Source organism: Schistocerca serialis, chromosome 2 (assembly GCF_023864345.2).
Source record: "Schistocerca serialis cubense isolate TAMUIC-IGC-003099 chromosome 2, iqSchSeri2.2, whole genome shotgun sequence".
Lineage (NCBI taxonomy): Eukaryota > Metazoa > Arthropoda > Insecta > Orthoptera > Acrididae > Schistocerca > Schistocerca serialis.
Window position 1 is genome coordinate 853,984,669 of NC_064639.1, and position 21,064 is coordinate 854,005,732.

At 38.2% G+C, this 21,064-nt stretch overlaps 1 protein-coding gene across 2 annotated transcripts in view; it reads left to right on the forward strand.

Annotated features, from left to right (window-relative positions):
* LOC126458153 (torsin-1B-like) overlaps positions 1-21,064 on the forward strand; it is a 99,257-nt gene that overhangs the window by 51,291 nt on the left and 26,902 nt on the right. For both annotated transcript variants that reach the window (XM_050095014.1, XM_050095015.1), the window contains one exon: positions 7,875-8,023. In XM_050095014.1, coding sequence (XP_049950971.1) covers positions 7,875-8,023 — 149 coding nt within the window. The remainder of the gene's footprint in view (positions 1-7,874; positions 8,024-21,064) is intronic.

A 21,064-nucleotide genomic window follows, 5' to 3' on the forward strand; every position in this document is an offset into this window, starting at 1 on the left:
TGATATTCATACATATGGTTCTCTTTTCTCCCAAGGTCTCTTTAATTTTCCTGTTTTTGTTTATATGCAATGTTAGTTTGGTACATACGGTCCTATTGTAAACATTCCGGAAGGTTTCATTTGCTTCCTCTAACTGGAGTTCCTGTGTTTTTTTCAGTGACTATAATAATGCTTTCATCAACAGAGTGAACTTTTTTTCCCTGTGTTATACTATCTGGGAAGTCTATGATATATACTAAGAGCAGAAATGGACCCAATACACTACCCTGAGGAACACCTATGTTATATGTTTCTTATCTGACAATTGTTTTACTAAACAATACCAGAGAAGGAAAGTTGCTACTCACCATATAGCGGAGATGCTGAGTCGGGATAGGCACAACAAAAAGATTCACATAATTATAGCTTTCGGCCATTAAGGCCTTTGTCAGCAGTAGACACACATACACACATGCGCACATACAAACACTCACGCAACGCAACTTGCACACACGTCTGCAGTCCCAGAGAACTGAAACCACACTGCGTGTAGCAACACCAGTGCATGATGGGAGTGGCGACTGGGTGGAAGTAATGAGGAGGCTGGGGCGGGGAGGAGGAGGGATAGCATGGTGGGAGTGGCAGACAGTGAAGTGTTGCAGTTTAGACGGAGGGCAGGAGAGATTGTGCGGAGGGGGTAGGGGGGTATGTGGTGGAAACGAGAGAAATAAGAAGAAATTAAAAGACTGGATGTGGTGGTGAAATGACAGCTGTGTAGTGCTGGAATGGGAACAGGGAGGGAACTGGATGGGTGAGGACAGCGACTAATGAAAGTTGAGGCCAGGAGGGTTACGGGAACGTAGGATGTATTGCAGGGAAAGTTCCCACCTGCGCAATTCAGAAAAGCTGGTGTTGGCGGGAAGGGTCCATATGGCACAGGCTGTGAAGCAGTCATTGAGATGAGGGATATCGTGTTTGGCAGCGTGTTCAGCAACAGGGTGGTCCACCTGCTTTTTGGCCACAGTTTGTCGGTGGCCGTTCATGCGGACAGACAGCTTGTTGGTTGTCATGCCTACGCAGAGTGCAGCACAGTGGTTGCAGCTTAGCTTGTAAATCACATGACTGGTTTCACAGGTAGCCCTGCCTTTGATGGGATAGGCGATGTTAGTGACTGGGCTGGAGTCGGTGATGGTAGGAAGATGTATGGGACAGGTCTTGCATCTAGGTCTATTACAGGGGTATGAGCCATGAGGTAAGGGATTGGGAGCAGGGGTTGTGTAAGGGTGGATGAGTATATTGTGTAGGTTTGGTGGATGGCGGAATACCACAGTAGTAGGGGTGGGAAGGATAGTGGGCAGGACATTTCTCATTTCAGGGCGTGACAAGAAGTAATCGAAACCCTGGTGGAAAATGTAATTCAGTTGCTCCAGTCCCGGATGGTACTGAGTTACAAGGGGCATGCTCCTCTGTGGCCAGACTGTGGGACTTTGGGAGGTGGTGGGAGACTGGAAAGATAAGGCACGGAAGATTTGTTTTTGTACAAGGATGGGAGGATAATTACGGTCAGTGAAGGCTTCAGTGAGACCCTCGGTATATTTAAAGAGGGACGGCTCGTCACTGCAGATGCGACAACCATGGGTGGCTAGGCTGTACGGAAGGGACTTCTTGGTATTGAATGGATGGCAGCTGTCGGAGTGGAGGTATTGCTGGTGGTTAGTAGGTTTGATATAGATGGAGGCAGTGATGTAGCCATCTCTGAGGTAGAGATCAACATCTAGGAAGGTAGCTTGTTGGGTTGAGTAGGATCAGGTGAAGCAAATGGGGGAGAAGTTGCTGAGGTTCTGGAGGAATGTGAATAAGGTGTCCTCACCTTCAATCCAAATAGCAAAGATGTCATCAGTGAATCTGAACCAGGTGAGGGGTTTAGGATTCTGGGACTGATGACCTCACAAGTTAAGTCACATAGTGCTCAGAGCCATTTAGGATTCTGGGTTTTTAGGAAGGATTTCTCTAGATGGCTCATGAATAGATTAGCATAGGATGGTGCCATGCAAGTGCCCATAGCCGTACTGCAGATTTGTTTGTAGGCAATGCCTTTGAAGGAGAAGTAATTGTGGGTGAGGACACGGTTGGTCATGGAGACAGGAAGGAGGTTGCTGGTTTGGAATCCATAGGGCGTCTGGAATTTTTTTGTTTTGCCTGTGTCTATCATGACTCAGCATCTCCACTGTACGGTGAGTAGCAACTTTCCTTCTCTGGTATTGTTACATTCCATCCTGCATTTTCCATTGTTTGATTTAATTATTTTACTAAAAACGTATCATCAGCATCCTCTCATTTGCTATCCCTCATTCATCTTGTGCTTCTAGTTTGTTTATAGTATTGTATGATCAGCAGTATAAAAAGTCTTGGGCAAGTCTAAGAATATTCCTATAATACACTCATCCTGAAGATTAGACGGGTAGATCATATAACTAATGAGGAGGTATTGAATAGGATTGGGGAGAAGAGAAGTTTGTGGCACAACTTGACTAGAACAAGGGATCGGTTGGTAGGACATGTTCTGAGGCATCAAGGGATCAGCAATTTAGTATTGGATGGCAGCGTGGAGGGTAAAAATCGTAGAGGGAGACCAAGAGATGAACGCACTAAACAGATTCAGAAGGATGTAGGTTGGAGTAGGTACTGGGAGATGAAGAAGCTTGCACAGGATAGAGTAGCATGGAGAGGTGCATCAAACCAGTCTCAGGACTGATGACCACAACAACAACACCACACTCATCCTTGTTAAAAGCTACAAGTATCACTTCTGTGAACTCTGTAATGGCCAATATTGGGCTTCTGAAACTTAGCTGTGTTTTGTTAAATAGGTTGTATTTATTCATGTAACCCATTAGTCTATCTTTGATGATTAATTCTGCTATTTTTGACCATACAGACAGTAGTGAAACTGGTCTGTAGTTTTCAGTACTTGTCACATTACCTTTCTTTAGCAAGGGCACAGCCTATGTGTACTTTTGGTACTCTCAGAAAATACATGAACTGAAGGACTCATTTACTATATTTCTCAATGGGGCTTGCATGTTCTCTGTGCATGCCTTCAGAACAGAGAGGTATGATGATTTCTTATTTTTTAATTTCTGTTTTGCTGTTCAGGTTTCAAGCTCTGTTCTGGGAAGCATCATTTTACTTGCTGTGTAAGAAATTGCAGGTGCTGCATGTGTTTTAGGACAATTTAATTGCTACTTCTCTACAAAACTAGAGAAATATTCATGTACATAATTCAGCAGTTCCTGCAGATTTGCTGTTATTCTACCCCCATCTTTGATCTCTATCTTATTATACTTGTCTTGTCTGCTTTTTCCAGTTTCTGGTTTTATGACATCCCACTCTATTTTGCTTTTATTTTCTACACTATATGTTATATTGTCATTGAATGATTTTTTTGTAGCAAGTGTTTTTTTTAGTGCCCTTAATAGTATTCTAGCAACTGTGGATTATTGTAGTGCTTTTGTGAAGAATCCAGAAATTTATGTCTCGGAGGAATTTCTAATACCCGCATTTATGCACGTATTTTCTTTAGCTGCTGCTGTTGAAATGGCTTCTTGAATACTTTACAATTTTCTCTGTCAGTATCTTGAAACTGTATTAATTAAAATGGATAAGATTACAATTTTCTCTCCCAACATCTTGAATCCATGTTAATTAAAATGGATAAGATTAAGGGCTAATAATATAATTTCAAAGTAAATAATTCTGGAATATAAGTGATAGCAGTTAATAAAGAAGAGAAAGCCCAAGTCCAAATTTGCATACGTAGCAAACTATCGGAGCAAGTTGACGGAAATAAGATCAATGGGAATGGACAGAGCAAAGCATAAGTCAGAAGCAGAACTGATGATGCAGAAACTGCCTTCAGCAGGAGGGAGAGGAAGAAGTAGAAAATAGCTTCAAAAACCACCAGTCTTGAAATCAGTAAATGGTTACTAAAAGCCTATATTTGGACTGTGGCACATTATGGCTGTGAAATGTAGAGCCTGGAGACTTAGGAAGAGAAGAAACTAATTTCCTTTCATATGTGGTATTATAGGTGCAAGCTCAAAATAAAGTCGATTGACATGATTAGAAATCAAATGGTGTTTAACAGTGGGTAAGAAACGAAGGCTGTGAAATCAGTTGTGCAAGCTCAAAATAAAGTCGATTGACATGATTAGAAATCAAATGGTGTTTAACAGTGGGTGAGAAACGAAGGCTGTGAAATCAGTTGTCAAAAGAACAATGCAACTCATAGGCCATATAATGAAACATGAGATACTCCTGAATGCAATAATAGAGGGATATGTTAATGGAAAGAGACGAAAAAAGATCACAGCTAAGGCACATAGACCAAATTATTAAAGGTGTGGGACATAAGAGCTATGGAGAAGTAAGAAGTTGTTGGAAAGACATGAAGAGTGGATCTCTGATGTCAGCTTAATTGTTACCAGGAGTCATAACTATTGGTATAGAATCACCATTCATAATACTCAGCAATGTATTATACAACAAAACAAGGACAGTTGCCCTTTGTGCCATTATAAAGGGTGCCTCATACAGGACGCAACTTTTTAAATGCCCACAGTTTCTGTTTTAGTTAGTTGGTAGCACTGATTTTTGCAGAGTTATCATTTGTTTTCTTTGTGGTTAGTAATGGAGTGCTTCACACATAACAGCATGTTGTCATAGTGAAAACTTATTACAAATGCAGTGATTACTGTGCAGATACTGTTTGCAAACTCCATGGAACATTTGATCAACGTAATGCACTGAATAAGTTGACTGTGAAGAGACTGACTGCTAAATTTGAGAAAACCATTTCAGTTGTCATCATTAAATGCTCGGGGCATCTTCATGTTAATCAGTCTGTAGAAAACATCACCATTGTGAGTGATAATGTTGCTCTATGTACAGTGATACCTATTCTCCAACATTCACAATAATTAAAAAATCTAACCACAAGCGGTGACAGAACACACACACATAAAAGACTGTTGTAATTGGCAAGCTTTGGGAGCCAATGGCTCCTTCTTCATGCAGAAGGCTTGAAGGGGAAAGAAGAGGGGTGAAGGAAAAGAACTGGAGAGGTCTAGGATAAGGGGTAGATTTCAGGAAAGTCACCCAGAACCATGGGTCAGGGGAGACTTACCGTGTGGCATGAGAAGGAAAGACTGATTCTTGAGGACTGCATTGGATGAGATTTGAAAATTTGAGAGCTTAAAGGAGGAAGACAGGGTAATATGCAGCCAGAGATTACTGCTTAAACATCATGCATGAGTTAATAACAACGAAAAGCTAAGTGCATTGTACGTAACAGAGGTGGGAGGGGTCAGTGAAAAATAGATGGGAAAAACAATGAAAGATGTAGAAAACTAAAACAGAGTGAAGCAAAGAGTAGTTACAGTGAAGAAATGCTGAGAAGGAACAAATTAACATAAATTAAGTCTAGTTGGATGGCAAGTACGAAGGACATGTTGTAGTGCTAGTTCCCATCTGTGGAGTTCTGAGAAATTGGTGTCTGGGGGAAAAATCCAGATGGTGCGTGTGGTGAAACAGGTGTAGAGGTCCCGAATATCATGTTGTAGAGCATGCTCTGCAATAGGATATTGTGAGTTGCCAGTATACACGCCCTGCCTATGCCCTTTCATCCTAACTGATAATTTGGTGGTAGTCATGCCAGTGTAGAAGGTCAAACAATGTTTATGTAACAGCTGGTATATGACTTGTGTTGTTTCACAGGTGGCTCTCCCTTTGATAGTATATGTTTCGCCAGTTACCGAGCTGTTACAGGTGGTAGTAGGAAGGTGCATAGGGCAAGTCTTGCAGTGGGGACTGTCACAGGGGTAGGAGCCATAGGGTAGGGAGATAGATGCAGAAGGAACATAGGGTCTGACAAGAATACTGCGGAGATTGGGAGGGTGACGGAAAGCTATTCTAGATGTGGTGGGCAAAATTTCAGACAGAATGAATATGACACATGTCAAGAAATGGGGATCTTTTTGTTGTAGGGTGATAAATGCGCCCAGCTGCTAGATGGCATACGAGAACAACATTCCTCATCTCTTTAAGGATGAGCACATTTAAGTGCAGTGGAAGTTATTGCAAATAATAAGGAAAACATTCCATTGCAAAAATGTTCTAGTACATTTGTAGCACTGCTGATGGGGGTAGTGTTACTAGTAATATTAAAATTTATTTTTCCCAGAAACATTTGATACATTGAAGTGATATGCATGCTGTCATGGACAAATATTTAACCTGGCACACACTACAGAAACATTTGCTACTAAAAGCTAGCTCTCTCTCTCTCTCTCTCTCTCTCTCTCTCTCTCTCTCACTCACTCACACACACACACACACACACACACACACACACACACTCACTTTCTGTCTATGTCTGTCTTCCTGCCTGACTGTCTGTGCCTACATATCCATCCTCCCTTTGTTAGGTTTACTTTGCTGTAGTGGCCTAAATATAATGGAACTGAGATAGAGAAAACAGAACCTGAGACATTCTTATGCTTGCTTACCGTTTGGACACAATAAGGTGATCCTTCATGCAGTGGTTGTTGAGTACAGTGGGAGGTGTGGCTTGCCTCCTGCTATCTGGGTTTAGTGCTTACATGGGAGCATGGCTGGCATGAGCAGATGTATTGGAGCGCTTGGAGACAAATGGATATCTTACAAATAGTGCCAATTTTCTCCACTACTGGCAGCAGTAGTAAAAAGGGTCAGCTTATTGTGGCCAAATAGTACTAAGGGACGTTGTAGGAATTTCATGTACCTGCTAAGAGAGACCCATGCAATTTAGATAAAACATGTAGACATTATAATTATTTAGCTTCTCCTGCCTTATTTATTGACGGGACATATCATGTGTACTGTCACTTCGTAGTGTTCAGTGGGCACAATATTTTGGCAAGCAATCCTGTTACCAGTAACAAATGCATTGAAGAACTGACTTCCTGGGGACATGTGGGTGATCTTATTTCCACCCGCACGCGTGCACGCAGGCGCGCCCCCCCCCCCCCCCCCCCCACACACACACACACAGCTGCATTGCATATGCAGACCACACATTAAGGCGTGCATCAGCCAAGTCGGTGGCAAAGTTTGTGGTAGCAGCTGCAGATTTGATAAACACAACATAGCTGATGATGTTCCACCAATTTCAGGAGTCATCTCTTTGTCTTTGCTGAAGCCTTCCAAATAAGAACCGAAAACCAACTGTCAAACTGTGACCGCAGCTACATTCACAACAAATCCTTGAAACATGATCTCGGTATAATTAAGGAGGAGAATGAGGTACTCAGGAAACACAACAAGATGGCATCCGAGGCAGGTGGAGCAGGACTGCTGTCACCGATAAGTTCTGTGCAGCTGTCACTGCAAACACCACTGCCGACTTAACTGCCTCAACGCTTTGTGTAGTACACCTATGTGGCCTGTTCTGTTAGTGTTGTTATTTTGTGTGATCTCTTTCAATGTCAGTCAGCTTTATCTAATGTTTTTCCAGTAAATGGATTCCACCTCTAATGTGCAATACCATAATGTCTACAAAATATGCCTATATGCGTATAATAACCTCTTCATTGGAATCATAGTGTCTTTCACCCATCAGCTTTTTTATACGTGAGAGTAGCTCAAAGTCAGAAGATTGTAACTGGGCGAATAGAATGGATGTACACCCAATTTGTACTTAAAATCTCCCAGTTTTCCCATTTTTGCAGGCTTCTTTTGTTCAATATAATTGCCTTTTTTATGTACAGCATAAATTTAATATCAAATTGTATTGTATTGATAACCTAATGCCTTCTTTGAGGCTCATTTCTTGACTAGAATATTTTGCTGTTTTACAGGAATTCAGTTTTCATATTCATCTCTGACACTGGAAGTAAAGCAATTCTAGACAAGATGATAGATCTATATAATAATGGGAGTAAACGTGAGGAACTTAGCTTAAGTGATTTTGAAGAATTAATACGACTTGGTTCCTTCAATGAAAAAGGTAAAGTATTGCATTTATCATAAAAATTTAACAAATTTGAAAAAGTCTTTTATGTTCCATTGTTCCTGATTTCACGTTTAAAAATGTGAAGATAACTTTAAATATAGTGTAATTTTATCTACATGCATTTTTACATATGATAGTCTTTTGTGTCTTAGATAACAGAGTTAACATATCATTAAAACCACACTTATTAAGTGCTGCTGATCGATTGGAAGCTTCATTTGCAAAAATGCCAGAATACGTGTTTCTGCTTTGTGCCTCATAAATTTACTCAAATATAGTTTTGATATTGATTATTCTAGCTTTACTTATGGCGTGGACATATTATTGATGTAGCGTCAATTTTTGTAACACATTTAGCAGCAATTTGACTTTCTTGTTGGCTCCTGACAAGTGACGTTCTTTTCAGAAATTATGGAGGTCACTCTCATTGAAATATCAATAAAACAGGGCAATAAAAAAATTAAAAATTGAAAAATACCCTGACACAAAAAAACCTCTAAAAGTATTGCCCCTTCCTTTAAGTGTAATATAAGAGGTAATACTTTGATACCCAAGCATCGTCACATCGGAGGGATGGTTAAGGAAAAAAAATTATTGCTGGGTATAAGCCTCTTCTGGTTTACAGAAGATCAAAATTGTGCTTTCCAGAGATCGGATCACAACTGGTCAGTCACTAAAATGAACTAGCTCTTTTTCATGACTCAGCACTCACCACTCATTCACAAAAATAAGTGCCTTTTTAATTCAGGTCACTTAACCTGTATTTTTATCAGATTTGGTTCTATTTTGAAAGAACATGTAAAGAAGAGTAATAATTTTGTGTTACGTCCCTAGTAGTTGTCAGATATAAGTGTTTTAAAATTCATCTGCTGTAAAAATTATAAATATCACAACAAAATCGCAAATTTTTTTATGAAGTAGAAAAATTTTAAGAATGACGACTGATTCTTGTTGTATTTTGATACGTTCATTGGAAAAAATATATAAAAATTATAACAACTGTAATTGAAGTGTATCTGCAGTCATCACACAGTCAGTATTACCATATATGTTTCCATAAAGGAAAAATTAATCAGTATTGTCTTTGATCAATAAAATTTGACCCATTTTAGTCAATCTGAGTCTCTTTGTCTTCTTAGTGCACATTTGTCCTGCTTTTGAAAATATTCACTCACAGGCCACTGATGTTGCTGTGATACATAACATTATTAGAACCAGTTTATACAGCACTAGCCACAGCAATTTTCTTGTTTCCCACCAGTTTAAGGGACTGCTGTTTATAGGCAAATTTCCCTCCACTTAATATTTGTCCAGTTCAACAATTGCCGCACTTTCTGGGTTGTGACTTGCTTGAAGCTGAGTAATAGTTTCACTGAACTCCTCCTAGTTTGTAGTCTCATGTGTCACAGTGGTAACTAATTGAGAAATGAACTCTGTTTTTTCTTGTTGAACAACCAATGCAATATCCTTCATGTAGCCCTTCTGAAATGTTTTGTCTTCTGAACTGGGGGTCCAGTAATGTTGCCTGACTAATCAACTCATTGCTGAAGATAACCCCAAAGCACTCTGATAACCCATTAAGCAAATTATCAACCAATGACTCTATTTTTTGCAGATATTCTTTATTTCTATCTCTAAAAGATTTTAGATGCTATTCCAGTAATGTTGACAAGATTTTCATTTTTAAAAGTGAGAATGTTTTCTCTGAGGACACTTCTTTGGTTGCGTCATCTAAAACTTTCAAAATCCTCAAAGCCTGTGGCTCCCAGTCTGTACCTTTTAAGTTTAAGGTAATCAATTTTTCACCTAAAATTGTATGGTAAGAAATTATGGGTCCTTTACTTAAAGTAAATCTTTGCAACATTTCGTAAGTGTAGTTCCATCTGGTTCAGACATTTTGTTGCAGTTTCAGTTGATCTTTTTAAAATTTTCTTGCATTTCAGAAAGTTTGCTTAAAGCAAAAGGTCTCTCCTTAAGAGAGATAACAATTCACTTGACCTTGTCAATGGTTTTCCGTATGGACTTCTGAATTGTGTGTTGCACATTGAGGTTTAAAGAATGTGCAAAGTGTGGGATGTGGAAGTTTCAAAAGCATGGCAGTTAATTTCATATTTGACACATCTTCTGTTATTACGGAAGTGATTTTAAAATTGATATTGTATTTGGGATAACAGACTTTACTCAGTTTGAGAGGTTTTCTGCAGTGTGCCTGTCTTCGAAAAGTGTGCACTCTAAAAGACATGACTTTAGTTCACTCTTCTCATCTATGAAATGTGCAGTGAGTGCATAGAAACTAATGATATTTGCCCTCATCCATGTATCAGACGAAAGGCAGACTGCCTTTGGAGTGGTCAAGTCATTTTTAATTCTATCAAATAACTCATTATGCAAACTGGGCATTAGAGAGTTTGACAATGTTTTTTTGAGTTTGTAAATTGTAATTTGGGCAAAGCATAAAAAGATGTCAGTGAGGACTGTTCACGAGAAATGATTTCTCGAATTTCTGCATCGACTGATGGCGATCTTGATCAGCTTCCTGATCCACATCATTCCAGAGGTATTGTAGGATGCTTTGATGTTAGATATCTCCTCAGGTTTGATGATGAGCGAGAAGTCATGGCAATTATCTGCTGACAGCAGCAGCATTTTCCTTTTTCTTCCATTTCGGTAAAATGATACCAAACATCACTCGTAATTCTTATAGGTGAAGGCAATGTGGATGACATATTGTTGTGCAACACTGAAAAGTACGCTGCTAAAATTAAAATATTTACTATTAACATAGCCATTTTAAATTGTAAAAGCTTATAGCGAGAACAAATATACATGCAGCACATTCTGTAATCAGAAGTTGTAGAGTAGGTTGTAAAGTGATGTGATCTGTAGAATGTAGACCAACAATAGTTAAGCTTACATCTTATACGAAAAGGTCTGAAACAGTTATAGTGATTAAGAAACTAGTGAAGGCAAGACTGATAATATGCAAGGATTTCACTGCTGAAAGATAAAAATTTTGAATAATATGATATCTGAATGTGAGCTACATAGCATGTGAACAAGAGGTGTCAGGATGATGGTGTAGGCAAAGGCTGGAAAAAAGTATTGCAGATGAACTCTAAAGCCTGTGCTTTAGGAGCTATGAACTTTTCTATTCATGCAGCCACTAATTCTACCAGTGTGCCAGTATTGTTACTGTAGAACATAGTTGGCCATCACTTTCAACTCGTTTTGATGAACTCTGCCAAATATTTCAGAATATTGACGTCTGTGTCTTTCTTCTAATGAATGTGGACACCTGGCTCGAGCCAAGCATACTCTCCAGTTCCCTAAGTATAGACTCCCGAGATGAGCAGGTGCAGCAGTGGCTTACAAATGCTTTAACTTATTGCCAACCATGCTACTCACATCCATTACTAATGAAGACAAACAAGTCAAGTATATGTTCATAAATATCATACCCCTTAAGAAAATTTGCCTAATGTGCGTCCTCTACAGATCTCCAGAAGTAGGCGGGATAGAATGTTTCAAATGTGACCTTTCAAAATTTGATCCAACTTTGGAGCATACAAATAATACAAGGAACACTAACATAAATATTCTGCCCTTTCACTGTGAAGTTCAAGTGTGTAGTTTCTCCTTCAAATTAAAAGTATTCCAGCTTGCTAATGCAGCCTGTAGTCCGGTCCCCATACATATATTTGCCACAAAATCCACAAGCAAAGAAATTTGTTCCTGTAATGCCAGCTTACAACATAATATTCATATGCACGGAATAAACTGTGCCAACATACAGAGACTTTAAATGTATCAGTATGCTTGAACTTGCAGCAGAGGCACAAGAGATATTTGAGAGATGACTTCCATACAATACCTGGATGTGAAAGACCAACTCCATGGATTTACTACCAAAGTAACTCTATTACACAATAAATATGCTCCTTCAAAGATCAGAACCTGAAGAGAAAACCTGCACCTTGACTAACAAAAAAGTGAAAACAGTTCATGAATCTCAGAGACACTGCACATTGGGCTTACAGATAACCTCCTGTCCTTATCGAAAAGCTTCTGTGATCGAGGGAAGAGTAGGCAAAGTAGAAGCTGCAGCTGATCCCATTGTCCCAACCAAGGAACTGACCAAGTACTTGACTTTAATGATAACGTTTTTTGAACTGTAAACAAAACACAGACTTACTGATTACTTTGTGGAGGTAAATGATAGTAGTAGCAAAAAATTCTTTCTTGAGCTGACAACGTTGTCGAAAAATCCTTCAGCTCAGCATTTACTGTACAGGATGGAGTCACAGTCCAAATGGTCAAGCTTATTGTTAACCCATTACTGCTCATAATAACTACTGCTCCCTAGACCGCTAGCTCTTGCCTAGAGATCTAAATTCTAAGAAGAGTAGCTGGGGACATTCTGTCTGAGGGGAGAGTGAATGAAAACATCAGAAAAGAACTGAGAATGAAAAACATAACTGAGCGGATTAAAGAATACAGAAACAACTGGATAGATTATGTCGCAAGAATGGAAGACGACATATTACCAAAACTAGTGATAATTATTACCCAGTGGGCAGAAGAACTTTAGGAAGAGTGAGGAAAATCAACAATTTCAACCAAGAGGGTGTAACAGGCAAAGCTTTATATATGCAGAGGAAAGAAGAGATATCATTTTAAAAATATTATGACTTTTTAAGCAACTGATTTTAATAAGTTTTATAATTACATATAAAACTATGGTCTGATGTAAGAGGGGTCCTGAAGGCATTAACTTGTTCAGGTTAAATGAATAAATAAAAAATCAAACATAATATACAGGTTGTCCCAGAATGAATGGTCAATTTCAAGGTTATAACAGGAACGATCATTTGAATCAAAATACTTCATGTGGACATACACCCTATTGTAAATAGTTTCCAAGACAGATATTTAATCGACATTATTACTTATTTTCTTTATTATTGAGTACCTTGTCGTCTTTTACAATGTACCATAGTAGTTTAGATTAAGTCAAGACGAATAATTTGATGCAGGACACTTGGTCTATCAAGTCAGGAAATTGTCGCAAACTTGCTTATCTACACCTTGACACATGCACGTTGCACAAGATTTTCAGCATTCTCTTGTTTCTTCACACAACCTGTAACTCCTTGGAAAAAATGAATAGGACCTGTTTGAAGGAAATTTAATGTAGTTTAATTTTATACTGCAAGAAGTTTTCTCTAGAGGCTGTGGATTTCATGTTGTTTGAGAAAAATGTACAAAACTAATTTTAACTATGTCCCATCTCAGAAAACATTTGGAATAGAACATATGTCCATATTTAGTTTTTTGCTTCAAATGATCATTCCTGTCATATCTCTGAATATTGACCATTTCTCCTGAGATAACGTTTATATATGAGCTGTCATGTATGATTGAAAAATTGTGTGTTATACATACTGTTATATTTAGTATTCTCTACACCCAGAGTAATTAAAACCTTCATAAAGACTACCAACTTACCAACAACAACAACTATAAATGCAACAGACATAGAAGAAGACAAAATAATACACCTAACAAGCTCAGGCAATAAGAAAACAGAAGAGCAACAACACAAGAAGACGACAACTGGAACAAATCAAATAAGAACACAAAGAATAAAGAGCTGAACTCGGATGGAGAGGTGTTTGGTCAAGAAAGCAAGTTGCAAGCTGTATCACTTTGCCAACAACTATAAATGCAACAGACATAGAAGAAGACAAAATAATACACCTAACAAGCTCAGGCAATAAGAAAACAGAAGAGCAACAACACAAGAAGACGACAACTGGAACAAATCAAATAAGAACACAAAGAATAAAGAGCTGAACTCGGATGGAGAGGTGTTTGGTCAAGAAAGCAAGTTGCAAGCTGTATCACTTTGCCAAGAGCACAGAGAATGGAGTGACTACTCAAGTCGCCGTGTGGTCTGCTCCATGTAATCTTGTCTGCAGGAACTAGTTGCCTTGGTGGGGAGCAGTGAGCTAGTTTGCAGTCCGATCTGTAAGAGTGGTGGGGAGTTCTAAGCTAGAGAACTACCTTTCAATCTCATTCCTGAGAGTGTTTGGGAGAAGTGAGCTAGTGAAATGACCCAGGGTCTGATCAACGAGAGTGGTGCGGAGCCTGAGCTGTTGGGAGGGAAGTGATGTCTGGACTGCTTTGCGATACGCACTGACCCCACAGTGGCTGACGATTGCAGCTTTTATAATCTCTGGCAACACATTCCGAGTGTGGCGCTAAGTCAGAGGATAAGAAAGAACAACTCACTCAAAAGTATGTAAACATTTATTGAGATTCTGAAATCTCAGATATTCTTTTGAACTCAAGAGCAGAAACATCATGCTGGAAGTGTTTTCCGCATTAATGTTTTGTACTGAAGCACTTTCGTCTCATCTCCCCCCGGTAGCTGCACGGTCAACACGGCATATTCTGAAACAAAAGGGACTCAGGTTTGATTTCCAGTAGGGTCAAGGAATTTTATTTCACTCAGAGACTGGGCAAAGTGTCGTGTTTACTTTCATATCATCATAATTAGTATTACTGTTGAGATGGCTGAATGGGTACTGCCACCAGGCAATAAATCGAAAAAAAAAAATGGTGCTTTCTTTACTTTGTGTTTTCATGGAAGAGAAATGCTTTATGTACCAGCAAGAAATGCAAATTCACATGTGCATATGGTTTATGCATTTTTTGGAGCTTGGGAAACATTTTCTTAAGGATGTGAGGAGGGGTGCCATTGTAGCAGCCTAGAGTAGAATTTTCATCCCACTCATTACAGCCACCAGAGATGCATTTTGAAATCAGTTGAGCTACCATTCACTTTTTACAAATCATCCGTCATCCACTCTTTAGAAAGAATCAATTCAGGAACAGACTGCCCATTTCTATTCTGCTTGGTGTTATTCTTCCAGTCCTGCGCATCCTGCATTCACACATCACAACAGCTAGTGAAGTTACAATTACTTGTTATATAAAATATGAAAACAAATACGTCTTTAATTAGCCTAACATTGTTAATGAGTAGAGTTAGCTATTTATTTTATATCACATTTTTACATAATTACTTAAGTACTTAGTTTCATGCATTAATTTATCTTATGAGGCCTTGTTCCGCAATGGTTTGATGATAGTGAGCTAACTCACACTTCATTAAACCAAGAGTGCGTGCAGGCATGACCAAGTACAGTGACCTGAAGGGCAGTCGCGTGAGGGCAGGCATCGTTTGATGGGTGTGTCTATATTGCAAATTTTTCAGAGTAAGTTCATTTGGACTTGGACTCAGTGATTAGATATTGTTGTTTTGATATTTATCTACTTTGCCTAGGTAGCTTAGCTGTACTTAAGTGTCATACTTTATCATTTCTAGATTTTATTTTATTTATTTATTTATTTTTTAGTGCCCCAATGCGATGATACTTAGATCAAGATATTACTACTTATATTAAACTTAAAGGGTGCAATGCATAATTTTTTTTTTTTTTTTTTTTTGCATTGTAGAGGTTTTTGTCTTTTTTTCTTAAATTTTTAATTTAAGTTTTATTTCATGATTTTTATACTTTATGTTTCAATAGCAGACACAGTACAATCGACACTCTGTCCCCACGTTCACACAGATACTTTGCAGAGATTAGTATATGGATTAGTATGTAATTAGAACATGTTTAGCTAATGTAGATAACATGAGCAATAAGCAGTGTGGATGATTCTGAATCAATCACAAGAAAGTGGGCTGTCATTGCACTGTTTTGCAGTAGTTTGCATAAACTGTTTGGTAAAAATCATTTGATTTAGTACTGAGAGTAGACCTCAAAATACAACTACAAAAAAGTCTTTGAGAGCATATATTTATCTTTTACAGTTGAGTCACAGTCACCCTTTTTGTGCTTTGTAGGTGCTGAAACGGCCAACTTCAAAAAACAAAAATCATCATTGTTGATCAACTGTAAAAGATAAACATATATTCTCATGGATTTTTATTTGGATCTTTTTGAGCTCTATAATTCGGTACTATGTAACTTGGTGTAGCTCTTTACGTATTACGTAGTGGATATAAAGAGAGCATACTGGTGGAAAAATTTTTATTTACTTTAGCTGATGAAATTTAAATGGCTGCACAGACTTTCTTGGAATGTAGCTAAGAACCACTCTGATTAAACCAGCTTTTAAATTAAAATTAGCCCTTTCATTTGGGAGCTACAAAGCCACAGACAGATACACACATTAAACTTATAAGCGCTGTGTTTGCATTGGGGACTAAAAAACAGAAAAAGTAAAATACAATAAATTGAAGTGAGGAAAAGGTAGGAAAAAAGAAAATGGGCACAGAGAAGTATAATGGTAAACAGAGAAATAAATGAAGATTTACTATTTATTTATTTAATTTTGCAGGAAGCAATACAGCCATTATAATTGCATAAGTTAGAGATTACAATTAAAATTTTTAAGTGTATATTATTTGAGCTATTGGACCATTAATTTTGAAGTTGTCACTCGTTAAGGCCTTAATATTTGTTGGCTAGAAAATCTTAATTTTTGTGAGGTTTTCCTGCAGTTTATTTTGATGTGAAGCATATTTAGAACATCCCAAAATGATATGGTTAAGATCTGTCTTCTTCTGGATGTTTGCTGCATGTGAGACAGTCTATCACTCCAATGCTATAGAGGTATGCAGGGAAACATGCGTGTTTGTATCTTATTCTAATAATTGATGTCACATATCTCCTTGGGAGATTTTTCTGGCTGTACTATGGTTTTCTTGGTATAATGCTTTGCAATGAAGGGAACGAAAAGCCTTTTTTCTGCCGCAATATTTGCCGTCGCAGTTCACGTAGTACGAATGCCTCTCTTCATGAATCATGGAGAAAATCAGAACACTGGAGCTGTGTACATAGCGGGTTCCCTTCTTTGATACTGTCTTTCGTAAGACCAACTACTGCTTCATTATGCTAGATACTTGAGTGCTCATTTACCCCTATTAGGCAAACTGGTCTTTTTTTTATTTTTATTTTTTGTTTTCATTATTAATTCCACCACATCTTAAATACAGCTGTTATTAGCTTTCCACTTTGGATGCTATAAATACTCCAAAGAACTTCTGTTGTCAGTTAGAGTTAATGTTTTGTTCCTTTTTTCAGTTCAAAAATTAATTGCTTTTTTAATCACTATTACTTCTGCAGTGTAAATATTACTCAGTTGTGGTAATGGGAACTTCTCGTCTGTCTGCAACCTAAGGCAATAATATGCACAATAAACTCCCTCATGTGCTTTGGATCCAACAGTATATGAAAAAATCTGGCCATTGGCTTACCAGGTAATTTAGTACATCACTGTTAGCTCTAAACTCTTGACCCATTCTGACTGGCAGATAAAAAAACTTCAGATTGAAGGACAGGATGCTTAATTATGATGTATATTTGAAGCAGAAAATTTTTAGTATGTAGTTATGTGTAGATCTCTTTGGCTTCTATTAGAAAGGCAATAGTTGGTGATTACTTCATTTCTCTTAGGCACTGCTTAATAGCCCAAAATTTAAGTACATTTAGCTTTTATTATATAGTACCAGTACACATTTTGGGGTATTTAAACATACAAAAATTCCATAGCCCATTGTGTGTTAGACCATAAGATAAGATGATGAGAATCGTTCAGTTGGACTCCCTCTACACATGACTTACAGTGCATAAGACATTCAGAGCTTTTTCTGTTTTTGTAACAAAATGATTATCATGTTCAATTCAAGATAGTGCGCTATCCAGAACAAGCCCCAGCACCTTTGCTGATGTTCATACTTAAAAGATCCCGTGCTTACTATATTCATTGATTATCTTTGAAGATTTTGTATAAAGAAAATCACAGAACATTTTGAATGAACAAACTTAGAACTTTCCTCAGGGACCATTCAGGTAGTAGATCAGCTGCATATTTATCCATAAGCAGCACAGTTATAGGCTGATATATGCTGCATACATGCAGATATCATCTGTGTATTGTACCACATGTATAGTGGGGCCAAAAATGTTTTCCACATCTGCTGCAAATAAGCCTTATAAGAGGGGACTTGGAATAGTATATTGAAGTATTCCTTTCCACACTGAGAAGGGTAAGTGTAAACTGTTGTCTTGCTTCCAAATGTAAACAGTTCTATGGTGTAAATAATTTTGAAGAAAACGAAGACAAATATGTGGTACATATAAGTGGTCTAACTTTTGCAAAAGCAAGAAAACATCAACTGTCATGTGCTCTTGATATATCCAAGAATAAAGCTTTAAAATAACCTTTCTCATCAAAGGTTTTTTTGGTGTCCACCATCAGGATACTTAAATTGTCAGTGGTTCTCTCCGTTTCTGAAAGTCATATCGTGACATATGCAAAATATTATTATGTCCCAACCACCATGTGAAACATAATTTGAGCCGGCTGGTGTGACCGAGCGGTTCTGGGTGCTTTAGTCTGGAACTGCGTGTCCGCTACAGTCGCAGGTTCGAATCCTGCCTCGGGCATGGATGTGTCTGATGTCCTTAGGTTAGTTGGGTTTAAGTAGATCTAAGTTCTAGGGGACTGATGACCTCAGATGTTAAGTCCCATAGTGCTCAGAGCCATTTGAACCATTTTTGAGAATGCATTCAGATGTCTTTGCTAAGCATGATGATAAGGCAACTGGGCTATAGGCATTTGCTATTGAAGTATCTTTACTGGGCTTTAATACAGGTACAATAATTTGTGTGGTCTATTCTTGAGGAATTTCGCTTTGTGTCCAAATTGCATTAAAGACCTACAAGAGTTCAGTTTTTGCTGCTGTCGCTAAGGTTGGTATCGTAGGGCATTTTATTTAATCAATTCCAGGTGTAAGTAGAACATTTAAATAATACTTCTAATTCTTGGATTGTAATTGGTTTTGTAAATAATTCACTATATGCCTGTGATTTTTTGTGAATGCTGTTTTTAGACTGCAGTTTTTTATCTTTTTGGTGGTAGCAGTGCAATAATATCCACAAAGTCTTCAATCCAATAGTTTATAAATTTTGGTGGTAGAGTTTATTGCTGATTCTGCTTATCATTGCCCATACTTCTGAGAGAGGAGTATTTATTGCAATCCTTTTACAGTATTTTTCCAAGAAAATTTCTTTTGGACTTTGAGAAATTATTTAGCATTGGCATCCTCTTTCTTATAGTTGCAAAAATTTTCCCATGTACTGTTGCACATGTAGTGTGTAGTTTCCATATCATGGGGGAATTCTGAGTGTTAACGTATAGTTGCTCAATGTCAATTAGAATTTGCTATGTAGGTGCTCAGTGTAAATTAGTATTTGCTGATTTACATTGAGCAACTACAAGTTAACACTCAGAATTACCCCATGATATGGATTGAAATTTCAAATTTCTTGTTGCCTTCTTCTGAGGAATGTAGGCTGATGTGACTGCATTGAGCATATTTATGAATTTAATACAGTCATTATCACATCCTTCTGACAGGTCAGATGTACTAAATTCTCGAAAGACCATTGGTAACTCTTCCAGTTTGCTTTCCTTACATTCCATCTCAATTTTAGTTTGTGGATAACATCAATTAGGGAATTGTTTTCTGATACTTCAATTGGAAAGTGATCAGAGCCTTTTGGATATATGTTAACTTTCCATTCAAATGTATCTGCTAGTGATGCTGAACAAACAGATAAGTCGACAGCCAGTTTTGTCCGATGGGGCATAATAAGCAATGTCGGAGACCCATAACGTAGTTTAATGTAAAAGAACATAAACATATAAAACATAGTTCAATATAAATAAATTAAATTCATCTATTGGATCCAAAATGGCTTTTCTATAGGTGTCATTGATTTCACAGCCCCTTGAAGCATTATGAGCATTCAAGTCTCCTCACATTGTAAATGGTGGCTCTAACTGATTAAGTAATGAGCTGTTGCCATTTTTCGGGGTGCACTCAGCCTCGTGATGCCAATTGAGGAACTACTCGAATGAGTAGTAGCGGCTTCGGTCAAGAATACCGTCATAACGACTGGGAGAGCGGTGTGCTGACCCCACGCCCCTCGTATCCGCATCCTCCTTGGAGGATGACATGGCGGTCGGATGGTCTCGGTAGGCCACTTGTGGCCTGACGACCTAGTGCTTAAAAAAATTCTGTCATTGTCATTTTAGATCCTGACAGACAGTACACTGGGGTTATAGTTAAAACTTGCGATGATAAACATACTTTTGCTGCTACTGCCTGGAAGTTATGTATACTGGTAAGATCTATATACTGTGCAGCAAAAGCCACAGAGGATCTACTGTAATTTCTGTCTTGGCGGAGTACATCATATCCTTTAAACTTAATATTTATTTTTGGTTTGATCTCAACATTTTTCAGAAAAAGCTCATGCTCTGAAGCATCCTTGTTTGAGATTGATGAATGGGAGTTCCACTGTAAAATTTTCATTAACTATTATTTTCTTAACTTTATTAGATAAAATGCTAGCAGTTGCTTGTTATATAGCTGATAAGCCTATGATGCCATGTTTGGTGATAGGGCTTGTCTTCCTCAAGGCCGTGTGTTGGCACCACTGCTGTATAATATCTACACTAGTGACCAACCTGTCGGAACAGACACAAGATCTTTCATAATGCCGATGACACAGTGGTTGCAGCCTGAGGAATAACGTTTGAGGAGGTAGAAATGAAACTGATTGAAACCTTCAGAGATCTGGCAGAATACTATGACAATAACAACCTAAAGCCTATCCCATCCAAAACATAGGTCTGTTTATTTCACTTGAGGAATAGACAAGCTGGGGAAAAAACTGGAAGTAACTTGGAACAGGAAATCAACTGCAACACTGGGAAACCCCTACATACCTCGAAGTAAAGCTCGAGCGCACACTTACTTTCAAAGACCATTGGGAAAACAAGAAGCTCAAAGTCTGCAGCAGAAATAATATTACTCACAGGCTCACTAATAGCACACAGGGAGCTCAAAAAAATTTTCTACATACATGTACTCTGTTTGTATGTTTCTCT